The sequence below is a fragment of the Electrona antarctica genome (assembly GCF_951216825.1).
Source record: "Electrona antarctica genome assembly, chromosome: 10".
Lineage (NCBI taxonomy): Eukaryota > Metazoa > Chordata > Actinopteri > Myctophiformes > Myctophidae > Electrona > Electrona antarctica.
The window spans coordinates 33,355,769-33,375,374 of record NC_136791.1 but is presented as its reverse complement, the minus strand read 5'-3'; the positions used below and the strand labels follow the sequence as shown (position 1 = coordinate 33,375,374).

Here is a 19,606-nt window from a genome sequence, read left to right as displayed (position 1 = left end):
GCCCTGTTCAATAGGGATCTATGGATGTGTTGCTAATTGCTATCGTGAATATATCTTGTTAAATATTATTCCCACAGTGACCAGTTTAGTTTTTATTCCTTTGAGTGAGCTGTCCAGAATGTATCACACTTGCTGCTTGACATTATACCCTCGCTTCCCTCTTAACCACTTAAAGGACCACTTCACCACTTTTCAACCTATCTTCATATAATGGGTCCTCACTAATAATCATGATAAAATGGCACGATTTCTTTCTACTCAGTCTGTGTCTCATAGGAGGGCTGTGGGCAGTTTAGAAACCGTCCTCCAGTGACATCATCATTAGGCAGATTTTTTTTAAACAAGATTTTTTTTATGTTTAGATTTTCATTATCGTGAGATCGATGGCTTCCATTTTCGCATTGCAACTTTTCAGGACAAGAAAACCTGCAGTTTCTATTAGCTTGTATTCCCCATCGATAATGTCACTGGAGGACGGTTTCTGAACTGCCCACAGCCCTCCTATGAGACACAGATCATGAGTATTAGTGAGGACCTATTATATGAAGATAGGTTTAAAAGTGGTGAAGTGGTCCTTTAAACCCTATACTACTTTTTTTTTTTTTTTTGTGGCTTTTGCCTTTATTTTATATTTTTGTATGGAGGGACAGACAGTAGGCTGACAGGAAATGGGGAGAGAGATGGGGGGGAAGACATGCAGTAAAGGCCGTCGGGATCGGGAGTCGAACCCGTGGCACACTGCCAGACTCCCTCATGAGATGTCTTTGGTGCTTTTCACCAAAACTCGCCTATCTACAAGCTCACAACACGTCGCATGTAGATATATACATTTTGACGAATCGTTGACATATTATACTGTAACATGTCCATAATAGGGACTATAATCACCCTATGTGGTTAAAAGTACATGATGTCTGATTTTGATGTAGTCTTTATTGTAAAAAAAGAGAGACAGCTTTGGGATCACAGAGCAGTTATACAGCAGTTAAAACTATCAGACACTGGCTAAAAGGCTTGTAAAACGTTGTGCACAACATTGATTTTAAACGATCCTACCGCTACCTCTCCAACTTAGGAATTCCACATTTGTTGACTGTAAACTTCATATACGCTTGCCCCTCCTGTTTTTAGCAATTAAGTTTCATTCCATTTCTTATTACAGTTAGAAATTACATGTGCTGTCTGTTCTGACAAACACAAATTAACTTGCCATTCCACTAAACTAAAGCATGAATGAAGGCGTTGCCAAGTAGAGCACGCTGCCAAGAGGCTGTTTTCAAAGGATGAAAATTGAAAAGCTGCCAAATACAATGACAATAAATAGGAAACACAGGACCGTGGGTGTTTCGGTGTAAATGATTATCAGCAGTGAGTTTCTGTATAAATGATCATCAGCAGTGTGTTTCTGTATAAAAGATTATCAGCAGTGTGTTTCTGTATAAATGATTATCAGCAGTGTGTTTCTGTATAAATGATCATCAGCAGTGAGTTTCTGTATAAATGATCATCAGCAGTGTGTTTCTGTATAAATGATTATCAGCCGTGAGTTTCTCTATAAATAATTATCAGCAGTGTATTTCTGTATAAATTATTATCAGCAATGTATTGCAGTTTAATGTTGCTGTTGGGTGGAAACCTTGCATGTCCAAAACCGTTCCTTTTTTATTATTATAAAAAAAAGGCTACAAGCTAGAAGATGTGCTATTTTCACTACTTTTTATAGTTTTGTGTGACACTCTTGTATGATATATGGAGGTATGTGGTTTCTGTCCAACAGCAATGATGAATGACTGAGCAGTGTGCCAGTGTAAATGTGTTTTAGTGTACATGATTATAGCAAGCAATGTGTTTCTGTGACTATTAGCAGTGTTCTCTGCAGGTGTTCTGACATCACCTGCTCTTCCTTCCTTTCAGCACCAAACTTGAAGGGACGACCACGCAAAAAGAAGCTGTCAATCTTCCAGAGGAGGGACTCCCACAGTCAGGCTCAGTGTCAAGGTCAGATATTGTCGGTGTCAACGGCGCTCATGGCAACACAGGACCCCTGCAGCCCAGAGAGCAAAACCCCTACCAAGGTAGTCACACACACATACACACACACACACACACACACACACACACACACACACACACACACACACACACACACACACACACACACACACACACACACACACACACACACCACACATGTACTGTGTACCACATTGTTATAGCGCAGGGGTGGTGAAAGTCCCCATTACCGCACATTTATCCTGCGGTGTCACTGCAGAGGTCACTTTAAAGTATTCTTTTGTTATTTCTTTAAAATAGGGAAGAAAACATATGTGCCAATAATCTCTGCTTACTGCTTAACAGAACACAACTTGTGTCCTCTGTTAGAACGCCAACAGGAATGAATATGTTGGACAGTTGAGAGGGGCATGATAGCATTTTGGCTAGATTTACAAATGGGATTTGTATGGTGGCTACATCTGTGAGCTCTTAAAGGGAAAACAAAGATGAATGTTTGTTCTTGGGAGTTTGGATACTTCTTCTCATGAAACATTTAACAGAATTCTTTGAAAAATGTATTCATAATGCCAGGAAATCATTAATGTGTTTTTTCCTATGATTGCAAGCGAATAGCTGCTTTGGTGCATAAAATAATCTTTTTTGTTTTAGTTTTTTTTGGTTGAACACAAGCTAATAATTGACATTTAACACTGTTGTGGCCCAAGATATTTTGAAAATCAGTTGATTGTACAAAACATAACTCAGGTGGATCAAATCATATATGGGACAGTTGCCCGCTAGCATTCTCTTTGTGTAACTTGCATGTCATTCTCTCTTCTATAGACTGAATGAGATACAGGGTATACGTGAAAGAACATGTCCAATGTAAGGATGAGATTGTCTCTGATAGCCGTCATCTAATATTGATAGTAATAATTAAACTGAAGGGAAAATCCAACCTATGTTCACATCACTGCTTTGAGCAGTTACTTCAGAGTCTGTAAACATCTCTGGGAGCAGAGAAAATCTACATCTAATCTCTAATGACATGACCAGGTCTTGTAGCTCGTGGGGAGAATAACTATGTGGACTTTGAAATGATGTCGATCTTGTCGTCGTGTAATTTTATTTCTGCCTATTGGCCAGTTCCCACTTGTAAAAGAGACACAGTCTCTGGTTAAATAAAGGTTAAAGGTTAAATAAAAAAAACCCAAATGAACTCCATATCACAAATCATATGTGTCCAAGTAAACAAGATGCATTTAAAAGTGCAGTAAGTGATTTTCTTTTCTTAAAGTAAGTGTTACACAGCTCTATATTCTGATAGTAATCATTGCCATAGAGTGTTAGTTCACTAACACTAGAGAAGACTATAGGGGTCTCCTCATCTCTACCGCTTTTTAGTAAACAGAAAATACACTTTCATGTCAGGATATACATTTTATCCAATCAGGATAAGAAACCCAAACAGGATAAACAAATGAATTTGGACGTATAGTGACACAAAGAAATGAGCAGACAAAATTGGAACTGGAACACTTTGGCAACCCACTTGAAAATGTATTCTGGAGAGACTGGGAGACCCTGTTATTGAACATAATATAGAACTTTTACTTAAAAAAAATCACTTGCTCTCTTTTAAAGATCTGTTAGAGCGGAGAATGTTCACTTTGTTCAGTGTAAGTAACGTCCACTCACTGACTCTTTCTTGCTACTCGCAGGTCAAACCCAACTGTAAAGCAGCTGCAACCAACGGCAAAATAACCCCGGTGGCCAAACCCAGAGCCAACGGCCTCAGCAAGAACCCACCAGCTGAGGAGAAGGAGCGAGGCAAGGAGAAGGAGAAGGAGAAGGAGAAGGACATCATCAAGGAGGAAAGGAAAGAGCGGAAGGAGGAGAAGAAAGAGGACGAAATATCGGAAGACAGCAGAGCGGAAGAGCAGGCTTTCTTGGTAGCACTCTACAAGTACATGAAAGAGAGAGACACACCCATAGAGAGGATCCCCTTCCTGGGCTTCAAGCAGAGTGAGTACAGTAGGACAGTTGCTTTTCTCTGATTCACACTGCTTTGGGCTATGTCAGGGGTGTCCAAAGTGCAGCCCGCGGGCCAAATGCGGCCCGGGGACAGATTTTATACGGCCCTCGGCTTCATACCTGAATTGTATTACCCCAACATTTTTACATTGAAGTTTTTTTTAATTAACCTGGGCATTTCCCAGAGTATAATTTGTCAGGATTCCTTGTTCTCTTGTTATCTCATTCTGAAGGGGTAAAAAAAAGGCTATTTCATTTCATGTTTTGTGTTCACAGCTCACCTAACAAAAGACCATTGATATTAAATATTGATGATGATAGTTACATAAAATCGTTTAAATGAGATGCATATGTATGTGACTTTGTTAAAGTCCGAAGGCACATTAAGTCAGTCGAGGAGATGTCGTTGGCCCTTAGGTATTTCAATATTTTCTAATATGGCCCCCTTTGAAAAACGTTTGGCCACACCTGGGCTATGTGGAGCATGGGCCACGATGCTTTATTCAAGTATTTGTATTGAAGTTTGCACATTCAAGGACAGACAACAGGTACATGACAACAAATACAGAACAGATACAGAACCAAACAACAACACCAGTACTCAGATGGCCAATGACTAAGGGGCCATGATTATTTTATCAAATAGTAACATTAGCTCTGTTTTAGGTGGCCTGGGTTTTGTACACAATAAGATATTCCGTTTTTATTTAACTCAAATTGATAAATGAATACTGAGGATTTTACTGTGTGTAGAAATACAAATACAAACTCAGAATAACAAGAAACGCACAGAAAAGCCTCCAGATCAGCTACTAATCTTTCTTGCTTTTTGCTAAAAGAAAGAAAAAAAAAGAAAAGAAAAAGAACATTCTACTTCAGAGTTGAAGTAGCATAAACAATGAAGTTTCCATGAGGAAAACTGTGACCCCATTACAGGACATATATGTTGATTTATTCATTTATCAATTTTTACAATTGTAACCAAATAGACCCATAGTCCATTTGGTTACATTTCATTTATACACTCTCAAGTGAGGATAGTCCATTTGGTTACATTTACAGTATACACTGTTAAGTGAAGATTTTATTGTGTATTCAGATATCAGATTTCTTTTTTGCCTCACCACTAGCCTGCATGTGAATGAATGGCTTGAGTGAAATATAGATGGCAGCCAACTACTGGCAGTGGGCCCAAAGCCCCTACATTACACACTCTCCTACTGGCAGTGGGCCCAACGCCCCTACATTACACACTCTCCAAATTAAACTGTAAGGGGGAGAGAAATGTACAATCTGTAGCGATAATAAACTATAAAGGAGCCATTGTCAACAATCGAGTAAATCACATCCGGCCCTTTGGGAAAAATACTTAGGGCGCTGGCATCAGCGTACATTGGGTTAGCTTTGAATAGAGCGGGTGAATATGCTCACACTTGTCAGAGGGATTTTCAGTTTTACTCCCAAGAATGTCCTCCAACAGTGTCAGAGGAACATCACATGAATGGGAAACACGTCTGGTCGAGATCAAAGATTCCTCATGTGGGCCGGAGTGCTTCACTTCACAACACTTGGAAAATGTCTCATATGGCACCCGACAGTTTGTTCACTTGAATAATTTTACCCCCCTCCCCCTTCAATTCAGCCAAAATCAATTGCATTGGAGATGTTACCCTTAACATGTCCATTTGTTTCAAGTGAGCCCGAACAGTGCTGTAATCTGTTGGAGAAGTTACACAAGGTTAATGGATCAAAACACAGGACATGACATATAAATGAACCAGAGAGGAAACGGAGAATGAGACGGAGAGATGGAGGGGGGGTTGAGTTACGTCTGCTGTAGTTAACGATGACAGTTTATAGCACAGTAAAACTCATTATTCTAAATTCTCAACATGAGCTGTAAGCTGTGGTCTCACTGACTTGGCTAACCTCGCTGAGGTATTTTGACAATCCTGTCATCTTGACTGCTAAAATGTTGCTGCCTAAGTAGGTCATTGTGGTTAAGGGAGGGAAAGAGAGAGAGAGCATAATACTCTCAGTATGCTTTAGTTTTATTTTGCTGTGTCAAGCCTGAATTATTCTTCCACGTATGACGGTGTCAGGTGCCGAAAATAGCCACTATACCTACAAGCTCACAACGCATCGCATCCGCAACGTCTCGTGAGCTTGTATATCGGCTACTTTTGGCGCACGCCATCGTCGTATGACCGTGCCATAATGTAGGCATCGGCTTGAACGAGTCCATTTCTACGTGCCAACTGCTTTACATACAGTACATGCTTTGAATCTCTAAACTGGAGACATCATAAGCAAGGCCTCATTAAGTGGTGAAATCATGCTGTTTAAACTTCGTCCTTGGCAGCGAGTGCCCATCAGCACATGTAAAGAGGACTGGGGGGGGGGGGGGGGGGGGGGGGGAGAAAAGAAAACACATCATAATTAATACAACAAATCCTCAGATGTAATCAGCAGCAGCATTATTTTTTTCCACAGGATTCCTTTAACCCATTTAGGCCTGACGTCGACATTTAAAAAAATGTCCTGACAGTTTTCTGAAAAACCTTATGTTTCTGTCATCAGTCATGGTGCTCAATATTTCATGTCAAGGACCCCAAAAATTATATGTAATATGCCTCCGCCCGCATCTGAACATATGTTGTTCCAGAAGCAAAGATTTGAGTTAAAAATGCTATTTTTACATTGAGTTAAAAATGTGAAAATAGCAGACCTACGCTATGAGCTTGTAGATCTGCTATTTTTCAATAGCTAAAGTATAACATAATGCTTTAAAACACCAAAATGGGTTCCCGCCCAAAATGGGTTAAAGAGGCTCTGCATTAAAAGATTAAAGCGAAGCATTTTCTCCGTAATGGAAATTGAAATGATCTTATTTTGGTTCGCTAGTTTGAGCGCTAATCTTTAATGTAGTTCTCTGGAGTTGAGCTAATCTTTAACGTAGTTCTCTGGAGTTGAGCAAACCAACGCAGATGGTTGAATGAACTTAACTGATCTTTGTTGGATGAAGCTCAGCTGCATTTAAGACTAAATCTAAAATACTTTCTGATACAAAGCATGGACTGAATATAATACAGGCTTTAAAAGAGTGTTGAGTGTGTATACTGTGCGTGCACACACACACACACACACACACACACACACACACACACACACACACACACACACACGCGCGCGCACGTATATACGTATATGTGAGCCACATGGCTCGGGAACCGTTGGTTCCCAAGTCATCAATCCTCCCCTTCCTTTATTTTAATGGCTCATGAGTTTTAAACCTCTTTATTCTTTTGGCCTGATGTGTGCAGCACGTCCTCGTTCCGTAGCCTCGTGCTCATGTTGAATTTATATTTCACTCCCGGCCCAAAATGCATAAAACATCAAAGAGCAGAGGTGCTGAAGGTGCTGATCTGAGACCAATTGGCGTCTTAACTCACAGTAATAAGTCATTCACAGTCAGCTGATTCTTAAAGGGATGTGTCATCATACCATTTCACATCCCTTCGCAGTATTAGCCTGACCTTCAAAATAACAAGGTGCACGCTGGTAACAGCATCCACGTCTTGCCTGCTCCACGAGCCACTTTGAAGGCTACTCCACCGCTGTAAAGTGATTGGTGAAAGAAACGGCTGATGTAAACCTTTCTCCACCAACTCCGTCTGTTGTTGAAGCTACGTGCCGTCGCTGACGGGCAGAAACCTTTTATGTCCAACACGGTTAACTTTTCAGGAAATTGAAAAAAATAACCTTTTTTCCAATGGATCCAATATCCATTATGTACTCACAAACGCTTGTTAATACTTTTCATTGGTTTAATATTTATTTATTTAATACATTTTTATCCCACGATTTGTTCACTCTGTGTCAATTATCTAATGTAATCCTGGGCACTACACTCCCTCTGCCAACCTGGGGAGAACAAAAAGTGTCTATTTGTACGTCTCTAAATGTTTTGATGAATTGAACATGGTGGACCCTCTTGTAAACAAGTGTAATGCTTAATTGGGTCGTCCACTCACAGTTAACAGTCTTTGTATTGAGTTTGTGCTTGAAATGTACTGTAATTCTGCAAACTGTTAATACATATTTCAATCAATCAATCAATCAATGGACGTCCAAGACGCTTCTTATCACCTGACAGGGGGGAGTTTCCCCGGCAGGACGAAGCACATGGAATGAACTCGTTATTCCAACCAGTTCCTTGCCCCTCCATCAGGCGCCCCGGCTGGCCAGGGGGAGGCAGTTTAGAGACCAGGATTACTGCATGTTTTTTGTGAGGGTACCTACCTACCCTAGGGCAGGGGTTCTCAACCCGTGGGTCGCGACCCCTCGGGGGGTCGCCAAATTATTTTAGGGGGTCCCCAAATTATTTTCAAAAAAAAAAGAAAAAAAAAAAAGATTTTTTTTTAAATTTTATTTTCACGATTTTTCAAAAATAGCAGACCTACAAGCTCGTAGCTTGTAGATCTGCTATTTTTCAATAGCTAAATTATAACAATGCTTAAAACACCAAAAGGGGTTCCCGCCCAAAATGGTTTAAGGTTATTGTAGCAGTCAATTTATATTGGGGGGCGGGGCGGGGGTCCCGAGACATTGCCAAAGCATTTCCGGGGGTCCCCGGCCAAAAACGTTGAGAACCCCTGCCCTAGGGGACACGGGGAGAACATGATTAAATATTTATAAACTAACAGACAGCCTTAGTCTCGCATAGCCAGATGATTGGATATCTCCACCTATCGCCACCTACCAATCGTCTGGATATACGTATCTAAATTCATTGTATGGACTTGGACGGCCGGTGAAGACCCCCATTGACAAAGTTACACCCACAGTTTTTTTTAATTTTATTTTAGTATATGCCTTTATCGCGTTTACCATACCGACTGAATGCCTCCGCCCAGATTAGGAATGACTGCCCTCCATCCTTTGCATTGGTTCTGCAATTCCTTTTTGTTATCTCTGAATTGTTACCACCCACCTCTCGGCTTTTGAAAATGGCAGATCTACAAGTTGAAATATGTAGATACTATGGGCCCTATTAAGCAAGTGGAATCTAATTACATATAATTTTACAGTTTGTAAGACGTGGGGGCGGGTGCAATGTCATATTACAATTATGGGCCAGGTAAGAAGCGCTTTCGACACCCCGTGGTGTGAGCAAAACGGCCTTGAATTAGTCATGGGAGTGTTTAAGGGAGTTTTGAGGCTTACCCAATGAACATGTCCGTACTATTCTCTTTACGACACCAGCTGATGATGCGCCCTTTTCGGCAAGTGGTATTACATTTCTGCAGACTGGCACCATAGACATGACATGACTTTGTCACATTTGGGTTAATTATTCATATTGCACTGCATGCTGTCACCTTTATGCCTCCAAAGAACAGATCCACAAGCTGTCACAGCCATGATGTGCATAGCTTGTAGGCCTATGTCTCTATTTTGTTAAGTAACTTGCAGTTTTCATTGGAAAGTCATTACAGCGGCGCAGCCATATGCTAAGGGAGGGAGATATACGCACATCGTCACTTAATTTGTTTCTGTTCTAAGCATGAAAAACAGCTGTAAAAATCTTTATTCTAGTTCATTTGATTCATAAATGAATAACTAAGACTTTGAAATGGCACCTACCTATACCTTTCAGATCGGAATGGAACTGCGAGTAGATACGCAGCATTGGCTGGCAAATTGGCAATCCATGCGTAATGTTCCCAGAATCGTCTAACCCCCGAACATACAAGTTCGTTTGATATTGTTTAATTCGATAAAAATAGAACCATGTACCATACAGCGAATGAAAGCAAGATTCCTAAGGAATATGGGGATTTTTACATTTTAAAAAACGGTTGAGAAATGAGAGAACCATGAGTGTTTACTGTTTATAATATCAAATATTATAAGAATAATATGAAAGACAAACGGGCTGTGAAGAGCTCAGCTCACCATCCCGACAAGGAGGAAATATAGCCTATAGTGCATGCACGTATATGCACTGACTGTTGCACACACGCTCTTTATTTGTTTCTATTGAAAAACACCAGTAAAATAACGTTTATTTTATTTTATTTCATTCGAGTCACGACGAAGGAATGAGTTGAAATGCCATACGTGCGCCATGCGTATTGCTGCGGCCCCAATGTTATGGTCTTCGCTCGTAGCATATTATTGAAGAAGAATTGAGTCGGGTGTGATACAGCGTATGAAAGCAAACCTCCCAATGAGTATGGAGATGTTTTAATTTCTAAAAAAGGTTGAGAAATGAGCGATATATGACCCTTTATAATCTCAACGAGAAAGCCAGAAAACTCGCTGTTGCCATGTGTCATAGAAACAAGTAAATAGGTCTATAAACATACTCCCAAAAGAATCGCATATAACAGGGGTCTACAACCTATTTTAAATGAAGTGCCATGTTTTTATTTTCTAGATAGTGAGTCTGCCATATCAAGATTCCTTTTAATGACACCACATTAAAATTTCCAGCATATTTTGATTGTCCACAAATATAAAGTTCTTCCTTCTTTTTACATATTTTCTTGCACATTGTTAGAATGATCATTATAAATATATATCCCCCTGCAGTCAGAGTTCATTGTTTTAATGAATGAATGTGATGCATTGTGAGCTGGTAGATCTGCTATTTTCAAAAGTAATCTTTGAAAAAAGTGACAATTGTGGAATATTTTTGAAAAATGTTATTGAAACATTTAAAAACACAAATCTGTCATGGGGGTCACTGGCTTAGTTGGGCAAATGCATTCATCTGGGGGTCCTTGACATGGGAATGTCGCTGTGTGAGGATCACTGGTTTAAACAACATTAGGAGAAAAGCCCAAATAAGCACTTTAGAAACAAGAAAAGCAACCACAACTACCAATATTTACAAGCATCTTTGCAGAAAAAGAAGCCGCTTATAATAAACAGACATGGCAACACTCCAGCAGCACTCCAGAGCCGCTCAAGTGTAAAATGAAACAGTGCTTTTTGCTTTTAAGACGTGGTCAGACCCAGGCGGAATCGGTATGCGCTGAGTGTTTTTAGGTCAAGGGGCTTAATAGCAAATTAGCGCAAAGCGAAAATAATTAACATATGGACACTCCCCCAATGCTAAATTATGCAGGAACGTGGTATTCCATATGAGTGAGCGCTCACCACGGCTTCCATAATACGAAAAGGCGCAGAGCGAGGGCGAAATCTGTATTACCGCATGGGTTTTTCGTCTTGCTTAATAGGGCTCAATGTGTCTGCCCTACAGCGATGATTCGCACACTGGAGCAGAATTGAGACAAAATAAATGTTGTTGGAGCTATTGGTCCCAGCTATCTGGCTATTTGTGGTTACAGAAAGGAAGTGTGTGTTGTTTCATAGCTTCTACTCGCAAGCTTTACGGTTGCCTTCTCCTTCAGTTGGCTGGCCGCAGAAAAAAAACTAAACAAGCAACAAGGCTCCTGCATGCAAAACGGCATCATTATCTAAATCCTCCAACCGTTCCATAACACTGAACAAAACGGTTTCGGAAGGAACATGCAGAAGTGGAGAATGTGGAGCTCGTTTTCCAGTGATTCATTGAAAACACACAATTTTGTAGAGAATGAAACCACGTTTAGTTGAGTTTGCTTAACAGCTGCTCCCATCAGCAGAGTAGCATAGACTGAGACAGAGAAGCCAAGGGAGGAGGTATTGGACGAGTGAATTAAAGGAGGTAGAGAGGGTTAGTAGTGCTTGAAATGTACATTTTGAATAGCCTTGACAAAATAAAGTACTTCGCAGAAGTGCGTGTGTGCGTGCATGCGCACCTGTGTATGTGCTTTAGTGCTTGGGCTTGTGAAACAGTTTCCAATTTGTCTACTACTTTTAGCCCCATTGGTTAATTGGCAGCGAGGCTGCATTGTGTTTGCTGTTTTGTTGTTCTTATCTCAGTGATAATTTGCCCCTGCCGAACAGAGGGAATTAAGAAAAGAACTCAGAAATGACAAGGCTTCTAAAGGAAAGGCACATTCTCTCATTTCCTTTATCTGCGACATTTCTCCCAGTCCTACTCTATTGTGGTAATTACGGTCGACGCATAACAAGCTAGTTAAATAGACCATCTCTATGCAGTTAGAAGGCACAATACATGAGAGCTCTGGGTTCAAATAGAAAAATCTACCCCTGCTCCTTTTGTTATTCTACCCGTGCATTGACAACAGTCGCACAGAAGAGGGAAGAGAAAAAAAATCAATGCTGTCAAATGTGGAGATAGGAAAATGTCATTTTGACAAATGCAAGGCTTTGTGTACGCACAGATTGAATTTTGATGGATTTCTCCCCAGGCGAGGCGTCCTTTCCTTATTTATAGGCCTTCATATAACAAATGTTAAACAATGATGTTACAGAAAGCAGATACAAATGTCACCGGCACAAATAAAAAGAGTCCATTGTTTACGGTGAATTAGTGTTTTTAAAGATAGTCAGATATTTGAAGCCTTTAACCGGAGCTTCATCGGTAGGGTATTGAGGAGAATTTGATTACCAGCCTGTGTACAGCACAATCAAACGTGTTACACAAGATTCATGTCCATTATGATATTGCCTGCCAAAGCTTATTTGCGTGGGTAAATCTGTGCAAAAGGCATTTGCATTCATTCAAACGTCAGTTCTGACACGTCACTGAGCCCTCTCCACTCAACATACCTTCGGGCTAGAGCTGAGCGTTAACACATTTAATTGTCAGCACAAAGCATCTGGTGTGCCTTCCATCACACAGTGCTTATTGTACAAGTATTCTATATTCATTTGCATCTTTTCAATTTTGGCGACAGGCTTTATCTGCGGCTAATGAGTTCCTATTTTCCCTGTGTTGGTGCTCTACACAGCCACAAAGCACAGAATATAGATAACATAATGTAATCATCACAAACATACCGTGCCTCTGTCTGTATCTCTGTCTGTCTCTAAATCTAAATATCTACTTGTGCCTGTCTCGTCTAGCTGTCTACTTATGTCATCTAGCTTTCTGGTGTGACAGTCTAGACTATATGAAATAACGTATATGTTATGTTGTCCTCACAGACCTTGACTGACTTGTTTGTCCCGTTTCCCACAGTCAACCTTTGGACCATGTTCCACACTAGTGAGAAACTGGGAGGATATGAGTTGGTAAGTATTCACACATGTGGCATTATATTTTTCCTTGTTCATCAGGGTCCCTCCCTCCCTCCTTCCTTCTCTCTCTACCCTTTCCTGTCCTTTCTCTCTTTTTCATTCTTTCTCTACTCTTCTTCCCCCTCTCGCTCTCTCAATCACCATTTTCCCAAGGAGAACATTTTTGTTCAGGACCACATTTAGCAAAATGATGCCGTTGTTTCGAATTCGAACCCCCTCGGAGTGGAAAACACATGTTCTGTGCTCTCCACTGGTCAAAGAGGAAATTGGTCAAATCGGTCATATTTTCCCATATTGGAGTCTGTAAAAATGGACTGCACATTCATGTGTGCCCACGGGTATGCACGACATGCACGCTCGCATGCACACACACACACACACACACACACACACACACACACACACACACACACACACACACACACACACACACACACAAGAGAGAGAGGGAGGTGAGGCGGGTGATGGAGAAAGGGAAACGGAGAGAAAGGAAAAGAGAGCGGAATGAGAGATGACATTTGACTTGGCAGCACTACCTGTTACTTGTTCACTCACTATTCATGTTTTCAAGCGCAGGAGGACAACGTTTGATGTTGTGTAGTCAAAACACATTGCAAGTCCCTGTTCTTTCATTAGCTCAGCTGGTAAAATGTCATGCAAACAGACAGCCCAGCCAAGCCATAAACAGGATACAGCTCATGTAATTGGCACTCGTATTCTTTTAAAGCCATTCTATCTGCTGCTGATTAGGGTAAGCTTCATGTCGAGGCCGTGTTGGCTTGGCAGCGCCCACCGTAGGTTTATATGTTCGCTGAATGCCACTTGTCATTCTTCCAGCAAACCAGCCAGTGCGATGCTGACGCAGAAAAAGGTCATAAGTGTTAAGGTCTTAAGTGTTCAGTGTTATGGAAGAGGAGGCTACAGTATATGCCAGTAACGGCTGACTAATGTTAACGGGTTTGTTTGTGTTTATGTTGGAGCACGGTGTTGCATTATGATCCCCACTGGAGTAACTGGAACATTGTGACTCAGTAACTCCCTGAGACCTGGGAAAAAATATGCTGCTGATTAGACCACCACAAAACACACCCTACACTGTTGTTGTCTTCTTTCTTTCTTTCTTTCTTTCTTTCTTTCTTTCTTTCTTTCTTTCTTTCTTTCTTTCTTTCTCTCTATTTCTCTCTATTTCTTTCTCTCTCTCCCCATGATTATATACATGTACACTAACACTAGGGCAGTATTATGCGTGTCTTAAGTACCAGGTCTTATGACTTAACTTAAGTCCTGGAGGCGTGGTCAATGCCATTTGGCTATTCTGAGTGGCCAAATGGCATTGACCACGCCTCCAGGTCTTAAGTTAAGTAATAAGACCTGGTACTGAAGACATGCATAATACTGCCCATGTCTCTTCTCACCATTGGCCTAATTTGTTCTCTTTCTCTCTCTTGTTTTGGTTGTCACGTCTTTCCATTCCTCTAGATCACGGTGCGCAGACAGTGGAAGCATGTGTATGATGAATTGGGAGGGAACCCCAGCAGCACAAGTGCTGCCACCTGTACACGCAGACATTACGAGAGGTGAGTTATCATACAGACAAAGCAGGAAAGGGCGCACACCAGTATTGGTGAGGTGCTGGCCTAAGGCAGTAAATAAGTAAAAATAAGAAAAGGCCGCACACACGTAGCCACGATGCTGTATATTTATTGAAAAGAAACCAACGTTTCGACCTTTCGGCCTTCTTCAGGGAATGAGTTATCATACATACATATATATTTTTTCTTTTCTTTTTCGTCAACTTACTATTATTTCCCATACGAACTGTAACATATGTAAAATATATATAAAAATGATATAATATAGGCTATACATACATAGGGTATTGTGAAACGCATTGTTCAAAATGTCTTTGAGATATTTCTATTCACAGACGAAGCAATTCAGTCTTCTTGTTGTGTGCAGTATACTGTGTATTTATACATACAGTATACCATCCACACATTCACACAGCCTGTGGTGGATTAGGGGCTGCACACAGCTGTGCTAAATGAGTGTTCACACCATTTTATTCATCATTTTTCATTCAAAGTCTGCATTGAGATGCGTATTGATCTCCTGCAGAGATGCGCGAACAGACGCACGAGGAATGGTGGTAGTTATCAAATCATCCCTCTTCGAGGCCCTGGCTCTTATTAAGGTGTGCGCGTTGACGCAGTACAAGTGTTAAAAGCGTATTAGAACATGCACAGACCCAGCTCCAATAACGCTGGAAAGGGATTCAATTGTATCTCTGGGATTGATTGATTCTGTCTCGCCCAATAGAACCGATTTTACCGTCTGAACTCCCTCCAATTGGATAGTTTTTAATATACATTGCCCTAGATGTGGTAGATAAGAATATACCCTATAACAGCATCTGCATTCTTCCATTTAAGCCTGATGTATACTGATTTAGACTTGTCACTTGCCAAGAATTGCGTTCGTGACACGTTGTGGGCCTGCGTGTGAATGTGTATCTGTTATTTTTGGCGCATGACACCATCTTACGATGGCTTATGGACCTAGTATTACTGTTATGTTCACACTTTGTTGTGTGGTGTGGGACCGCGAGGTGAAACGGTTCACATAATTGCATCCTAATGTATTCATCTAATCAGGCAGTCAGACGCTGTGCTGCAGCATTTTGAACCACCGCATTGTAAGCATCACTCAGAGGGTATTACTGAACCAAAGCAAACATATGGATATGATCCTGAGGGAAGCTGTGAAGAGGTGTATTCATGCACACGCACGCACGCACGCCCGTGCGCGCGCACACACACACACACACACACACACACACACACACACACACACACACACACACACACACACACACACACACACACACACACACACACACACACACACACACACACACACACACACACCATTTCCCAAGGTTAAACAAATGCCAAATGCGATCTCGCAGTCAAGCAGGAGATAACCAGCCGCTCATAAAGCAAGTCGTCCCTGCAGGCTGCCGACCCTCTCCAAAGCCCCTCAGGCTGCTGTGTGCGCTCACTTGTGAGCGTGCCTCAGCCACAGTCGTACCTGGGAGAGCAATATCCTGCCAATACCATATATGAGGGAACAGGGGCGACTTTTATATGTTATATCGTATGGAGATTAAGTTAGTGTAAGCAACTTGCACTAGTACTATACTATACAGTGGCAGCGGCTTTTCAAGCTTTTGTATCGGTTCCATATTGTTGTCTTTTTTTTCTTTTTTGTTTTCTAAGGAAAACTGTATAAGCACTATATATGCAAATAGGATTCAGCATCTTTATGATCTGATTTGGTCATGTGAACCAAGCTGGGATATTAGGTAGATACAGCACAACTCTATAGACGGTGTTGATTTATCCATCATTTATTCATTTGTTACTCTGACAGTGTATAATTGTAACGAAATGGACCCTTACGGGTCCTTTTGGTTACATTTGTACACTCTTGAGTTAAACCGCTGACAATCAAGCAATCAATCAATCCTGTATTCAGGACATTCAGTCCATATAGCACACTAAAACAATAAAACCAGATCTATACAAATAATAATAATTTCAGGGATATGATCCACAACCGTGTGGTAGGTCCAATTTCTATGTGCATGCAATGTTTGAGCCACATTCCTTAACCCAATAAAAGCGGGAAAGCATCCGTCTCATTTTAGCTTTTTTGCGTTGGCTAAGCTCAGTGTGTCACTTCGTGCCGCACTACGAGCTATCTATCTATCTATCTATCTATCTATCTATCTATCTATCTATCTATCTATCTATCTATCTATCTATCTATCTATCTATCTATCTATCTATCTATCTATAAATGCAGTCTCTGTGTCTACGCATGTCTGTAATCCATGTAACTCGAGAACCGTTCGCACCACCGACTTCAAACCCATAGTTCTCCAGAACCGCCACAAAAGGCCTCTCTCCGGCTCTGGACAGGGCCCCTGCCCAAGCTCCATATATGGAGCTGGCCTGTTCTGACATAACAAATATGTTTTGACATCTGCATAGACTCCATATTTGGGCATGCCTGACAAAGAACTCCATATATGGGCATAAATGTACATACAGTAATAACTGGGTGGGGCATGCATTTCCAACTTGCATTGTTCCAAGTAGGCCAGTGCCCAACGGGCACCACACGTACACGTCTGTAATCCACGTAACTCGAGAACCGTTCGCCCCACCGACTTCAAAAACACACACGTTTCACACCACCACAGGGAATGCTGTGCCCGGTGTTGATACACCGTTGTCCAGAACCAGCACAAAAGCCTCTGCCCGGGATCACCCCTATGTCTCCATATATGGAGCTGGCCTGTTCTGACATCACAACACTTCATATTTGGGCATGCCTGACACAGAACTCCATATATAGGAATAAAGGGACACAGAGAACAGATACAGAAATATTATATGGGCATAAAAGGGACACTAGACAGATGGGTGGAACGGGTACTCTAACACGGGTACAACGGGTATTGCATAGCCGGGTGGGGCATGGATCTCCAACTTCCATCGTTACTGACTCGGTGCTCTACAGCCAGGCACCGGTCCTTGGTACAGATTTTTGGAAATGAGGGACATATATATTGAGAGCAGCAGGGGTCTTTGGCCTCAGCTAGTCAGCTCACAGCTTTCCACCATTTACTGGTCATTTTCCCTGTCCTGCATCTGTCCTACAAGATGACTCGATTTTGAGGTTCCTCTCAAATGGGATTTAGACATGAGATTCTCCTTGAAAGCAGTTGTTTTTGCTTGTTTTGCCGTTGATGGTAGAGAGATGAAAAATTGAGGGCAGAGAATATAAGGTTGAAGCACTATCCGGTGCCTGTCGCACTAACGACATGCACACTCACTGCGATATTTGCCATTATAAACAATTAAATCTCTCTTTGGATATATATTGGTCAGAATGGAATAAACATGTACTGCTGGTGGCTGTAAATCGGGGGGGGGGGGCTACATCAGAGGTGCTGAGGTGTGACTGCTGCTGCGCTGGCCTTCTCTCTCCAGCCACCAAGGAGCGAGAAGCAGCTGAGAGAAAATAATGCTGAATCAATAGAAAGCAATAATATCCACACACTGCAGAATATCAGCCTGACTGAGAGAGAGAGAGAGAGAGAGAGAGAGAGAGAGAGACACAAACACAGAGAATAAGAGTCTGGAGGTAAGAGTATAAGGGAAAGGGTTGGGGGGGCATGGTCTACAAGACGGAGGAGTTGAGGGAGAGAGACTGGGGAGTAAGCGAAAGGGTAGGGGGCATGGGAGAGAGAAGGTGAGGTCTACGCGAGGGAGGGGTTGGGAGAGACCGAGAGAGAGAGAGCGCAGCTGAGCTGTAGCCAAGCAGGTTTCCATTCGGGGGGAATAATTTTAGCTGAGCCTCCATGTTTGGGTCTGCTCGGAGGGCAATTAGCTTCATTGTATTAACTCAGCAAACACGGCCATTCTCTCCGCGTGATGAATGAGGCTGTTTGTGGGCCCGCTGAAGTGTGTGTTTGTTCCCCAGAGGCGTCTTTGTGCCCGCCCCCTTTAATCATTAGTCAACTTGCCACAAAAATATAATTCACAGAGAAAGGAATGTGCGGTGTGCAAAGTGGAACAGTGCTGCCGTTTCCCTCCGCCTCTCAAAAGGGTCACTTCTGATTTGCCCCCAGCAGGCCAACTTATGGGGGGAAGAGAGTCTCAGGCTGGCAGCGGGGTTGGGAGGGAAACAATTTTAGGTACACATAATTGCCTCGGATGAAGTGGACATTCTTGGCTCTCCCACTTTGATTTGGAGGCCCACAAGTGCCCGGCCCTCATTTTGAATTATACGCATCATCCTCTAACTGCCCCTAATGGTAAAATCATCTGGAATGGTTGCCTAGGAGATTTTATTGTGAGAGATAGAGCCAGGGCCATAATCACTGTATTTATGCTCTCTGTGAATGAGACACCAGCAGTTGCTCGCCGCGTATGCGCATGGTTCAGATTGAATGGGAGTTAACCTCGGTTCATTGTCAATTTTCAAAGTTAGTGATTTTAAGTTGCAAGACATCCCCCCCCCCCCCCCAATCACCCCCTGTCCCGCGCCTCTCCCTCACTCAGCCGTTCATTCATTATCGCCACAGAGTAAGAAAATAAAATCAATGTAGAAATGTCCAAGCCGAGGTTCTGGCTCTCCGGCACTAAGAGAAGCTTTAATGATATTTATTTAAACCGTTTCCCCAGATTAGCTGTCAGGCCCTAGCGCTCTGAATTAAAAATGAGGTCATGAAAGAGATGGCATCAATAACCTTGAAATAGACTGCCGTTTGCTTCTGTGCTATGTCTCTCTCTCCTGCTTCATCCCCCTCTTTCTGCCCTTGTTCTCTCTCTCTCTTTCTTTCTCT

At 41.9% G+C, this 19,606-nt stretch overlaps 1 protein-coding gene across 3 annotated transcripts in view; it reads left to right on the top strand.

Moving 5' to 3' along the window:
* The window catches only part of LOC306931616 (AT-rich interactive domain-containing protein 5B-like), a 92,511-nt gene that overhangs the window by 57,835 nt on the left and 15,070 nt on the right, over positions 1–19,606 (top strand). For all 3 annotated transcript variants that reach the window (XM_079513071.1, XM_079513072.1, XM_079513073.1), the window contains 4 exons: positions 1,915–2,075; positions 3,717–4,020; positions 13,130–13,182; positions 14,668–14,765. In XM_079513071.1, the coding sequence (XP_079369197.1) occupies positions 1,915–2,075; positions 3,717–4,020; positions 13,130–13,182; positions 14,668–14,765 (616 nt within the window). The remainder of the gene's footprint in view (positions 1–1,914; positions 2,076–3,716; positions 4,021–13,129; positions 13,183–14,667; positions 14,766–19,606) is intronic.